Raw genomic sequence first — 4,339 nt, 5'->3', positions numbered from 1 at the left:
TTCAATTATTTTTTATCATTATTTTGTAGAAAACTTTATTTTTTTTGCTCAACTTAGAATTTTTTTCACTTTGGAATTGTGAAACACCTGTATGAGAGTTATACCTTATACTTTATTCCATGACAGAATATGCGTAATACATGAATTCATGTAGAATATGCGTAATGCCATAGAAAATTAAGTATTAAGATAACCCTCATACAGACATTTTAACAATTCCTAATGAAAAAAAACCAGTTTCACAAAAAAAAACCTTGTTCCGTCATAAAATGCATTGCAATCATGCCTCCACTAGTATAGGTCTTGGGGTTAGATCTAGTATGGAGTTTTTGTTCTGAATAACTATTGTTTCTCCCTTAANGGTTAGGTCTAGTATGGAGTTTCTGTTCTGAATAACTATTATTTCTCCCTTAAAAAAAATAATAATATCTTCATCATGTAATAATTTTTATTGGAAGAAATGTATCCCACCTAAACTACTTTCTTTCAAGCACAAGAAAAACTGTAAAACCTAGCACTGACACAATGAAAAGAGAATAGGTAAAAATTTATTTATTATTTATTTATTTTAATTTATAAAATTTATTTATGTAATTTTTTTTTAAATTATATGTTAGCATCCTCTAATATTAAATAACTATCAATTATAACAATTAAATATTGCTAATTGTATGAACCTTATATCATCCTATGCCCTTTTCTTGGCACGGCACTGATGCCAATTTTAAAATACAGTAAAACCTGGATAAGTTAAANCCAATTTTAAAATACAGTAGAACCTGGATAAGTTAAGGCTCAAGGGAAATTATTTTTTTAACTTAATAAGGTTTTTGAACTATTAAAAAAAAAATTTGACTTAAAATTATTTAAGAATTTGAGTTTGTATTCAACACTTATTTATAAAAATATAACAGATTGATTCCAATTGGCAATACTAAAATTTGTGAAGTTTTAATGAATTTATGTATTTATTTTAATAATTAACAGCTTTTAAATTTAAACTAATTGCTTTAACTAGTCTAACCTACCACATTCAAATTTTTTAGCTATACAACTACAAATAATTTATTTGTATTATCTATATTATTTATTTCTTTTGAGTAAAATTTCCTTTTTCAAGGAACGCAATATTCTTAACCTTATCAAAATTCTACTGTAGTAAACATATTATCTATAAAAATAATAATTTTACTATAATTTTTTTTTAAATACTTGAAAGTAACATATAAAATAACAATTACTTATATCTTAAATTTTAAGATATTTTCTTACTACTCCCTCTAATATTATATCATAAAAATAGTACTATAATAACTACATGTATTACTTTATTACATTGCCCTATTTTAATTAAAAAAATTAACAATTACTATTAGATTTATTTATTTTTTGCAATCTAATATTGTTCAAAGAAAATTCAAATGAGAAATTTAGTATTAGAAATACTGTTATTGTAGTATAACAATTCATTCTAATGTTGATCTGATATGAAATTAAAGCTTACTAATGTAGTATGTTAAGACAAGTGTATACAAAACCAATAGACATCAAAATTGTACAAAAACTATAACTGAAATCAAATTTATAACAAAATAAATTAACTTACATGAAATAAAATTTGTAATACTAAAAAAGGAAAAATTATTTCATTAAACTCACTTTAGTTTGTTCAAGAACTATATGTTAATTCGATAGATGACTTTATTATGATAGACAGTAATAAAAAATCATGATTACAATCTTTTTTTGTTTCTTAATATGATTAGGATATTAATCTTATGATATTGAAGTATCTTAGTTTACTTATAAGTGCATACTTAATAATACAGATGATAACTTACAATATCAGGTATCAAAACTAAAAACTGAAATCAAATTAAGGAATAGATTATTAATTATTAAAAAAAAACTAAAAACTGAATTTATATTAAAACAATTTTTTTAACAAATTTATTTACTGTTGGCAACTTTCTAAACAAAATTCAAAATAATTTTAATTTATGCAAATTTTTATATATTTTAAGGACACTTGTTGCTATTTAGTGAAATAAATTAAGTGTTCTAATCCATGCACGCTTAATTAAATAATAATAGCTATGAGCACCATATCAAAATGGTTGCTTAATATTTATTTATTATCTACAGAGAAACATAACACAACCATAAGTTCTCTTTATAAAATTGTGTATTAATATTCAGTAGCTGATCCATACAATTATTCAATTTGAGAACTCTAATTTAACTAAGATAAAAATTATTTTAATTAATCAGTGAAAAGTTTAAAATCAGTTTTAAAATTACATTATTTTAAATTTAGCAATTTAAAAATAGTATTTTAACATACTTTCATAATAAAGGTTATTGAAGTTTATTACATACAAAATGTTTTAAAATATCATATTATTAATATCATTTCATTTATAACATTCCCAATTATACAAAATTGTTTAATTTCAATATGGATATAATGTCAAATTTTTGTCTATTTGCTATCCAATTTAAAAAAATGTATTCAGNTGGATATAATGTCAAATTTTTGTCTATTTGCTAACCAATTTAAAAAAATGTATTCAAATAGTTAAATTTAGATAATTACTTACAAAATTGTTAAATATAGTATACCAATATTGTTCTGTATATTATACTCATTTTGGAATAGTTGGAAAATAAATTAAAAATCTCAGTGAAATCATTAACTCTCCTCCGTCAAACCCACAAATCTATACAGACGCCTCCAAAACCAACTTAGGCATCGCGATTGCTATCATAAATGGCCATCAATCTATATCGTACAAACTACCAGACCATAACAGTATTTATACGGCGGAATACTTTGCACTCCTGGAAGGAGTCTACCTAGCCATTCAATTACCTGTTTCAATCACTAACATTTGTACAGATTCACTCAGCGCTCTTAACAATCTTAAGTATAACTGGCACTCAAGCACCCTAGCAATTAAAATAAACAACATCATTGTGGAATAGATGGCAATGAAAAAGCCGACCTAGTAGCTCGTGAAGCAGTAAATAACCCTCTAACCGAGATACGCACATACTCCTCACTCATTGACATTCATAGGAATGTAAGCACCTTTTGTACAAATGTATGGGAATCCGAATGGCGGCGTACACCTAATAATAAACTAAGGGAAATAAAAAATACTACAGAATACTGGCCCAAACCTCATACATCAAATCGCAAAGACGAAGTAGTTATCAACAGATTACGTATTGACCACTCAAAGATGTCTCATGGTCATCTTATGTGCAGAGAAGATCCTGCAATGTGCCAAACCTGCGGAGAACCTCTCACAGTCAAGCACCTCCTTATCCAATGTCGTGACCATGTAGATGCCAGGAAAAGATTGGAAATGCCTGATAACCTTTTTGAAGCCCTCAGCCCAACCCACGACAACACCATCAAAATAATCGCATTTCTTAAACAAATCGATATGTAAAACTCAATTTAATCAACCATTTTATATTTGTATCAAACTAGTTTAAGAAATACTATGTATAATCAATATGTGGCATAATACTTTAATTTTATTCAAGCTAATAACCTTAGAAGTTGAAGCTTAAAAAAATAAAAAAAAAAAAAAAAAAAATTAAAAAATCTATAGCCTAAGAAAGATCATCAATACATGTTTTTGGAGCCTGGAGTTTTTTTAAATCTGGCCTTAATTATACTATACATCTAATATTACATCATTATATCGACTTACTTTTAAAGTAAAATGTGCACTACAGCAAAACTTATTTTTCTCAAAAGAGAAAAAAGATAAGTTTTTCAGTAATTTTGTCATTCAACAGCAGCAAATCCAAAACTGTAAATATCTTTAAAAATTAATCTCTTTAATTTTTCGGTAAATTTCTTTTTTTCTGCAGCTATTTCATAAATAATGTTATTAAGACAGATCTATAAAATTTACTTCATTGTCTATTGTACTCGCCTATTATTCGATTTTCTTNAAATAATGTTATTAAGACAGATCTATAAAATTTACTTCATTGTCTATTGTACTCGCCTATTATTCGATTTTCTTTAAATTAATTATTTCAATAAACTTTCAAATATAATTTATTAATTGTAACAACATACAAATAAAACAGTTTTTTTATTAATATACTGCACTAAAACACTATATTTAGATAATAATTAAACAATGTAACATTATTGATGTACAAAAGTGTTTGACCACGCAATCTTGTAGTACTCGATGTACACCAAAACCTCGTGACAGTTGTCACATAACCATAATAATGAGGGATGACCTTATACAAGGCTGTTGTCCGTACCTTATAAACTAGGGAAGTTGATTTTTGAAAGAAAAAAAAT

The 4,339-nt window shown here is 25.6% G+C and overlaps 2 protein-coding genes across 4 annotated transcripts in view; one reads left to right on the top strand and one right to left on the bottom strand.

Annotated features, from left to right (window-relative positions):
- LOC126909024 (uncharacterized) overlaps positions 1 to 1,834 on the bottom strand; it is a 21,146-nt gene extending 19,312 nt beyond the window's left edge. The window contains exons 1-2 of one of the 3 annotated variants that reach the window (XM_050691384.1): positions 1,660 to 1,834; positions 1,505 to 1,570 (exon numbers count right to left, since the gene is read on the bottom strand). The gene's annotated coding sequence lies outside the window, so the exon portion shown is untranslated. Of the gene's footprint in view, positions 1 to 1,504; positions 1,571 to 1,606 lie in introns of all 3 variants that reach the window. The other 2 variants (XM_050691385.1, XM_050691386.1) reach the window with 2 other exon arrangements.
- LOC126909023 (uncharacterized) overlaps positions 1 to 3,458 on the top strand; it is an 8,530-nt gene extending 5,072 nt beyond the window's left edge. Inside the window, exon 5 of the mRNA XM_050691381.1 lies at positions 2,986 to 3,458. Coding sequence (XP_050547338.1) covers positions 2,986 to 3,458 — 473 coding nt within the window. The remainder of the gene's footprint in view (positions 1 to 2,985) is intronic.
- Positions 3,459 to 4,339: the final 881 nt, after the last annotated feature.

Source organism: Daktulosphaira vitifoliae, unplaced genomic scaffold, assembly GCF_025091365.1.
Source record: "Daktulosphaira vitifoliae isolate Bord-2020 unplaced genomic scaffold, ASM2509136v1 Scaffold_80, whole genome shotgun sequence".
NCBI classification, from domain to species: Eukaryota; Metazoa; Arthropoda; class Insecta; order Hemiptera; family Phylloxeridae; genus Daktulosphaira; species Daktulosphaira vitifoliae.
Note: the sequence above shows the minus strand (reverse complement) of the source record. Positions and strands in the feature narration are given on the sequence as shown.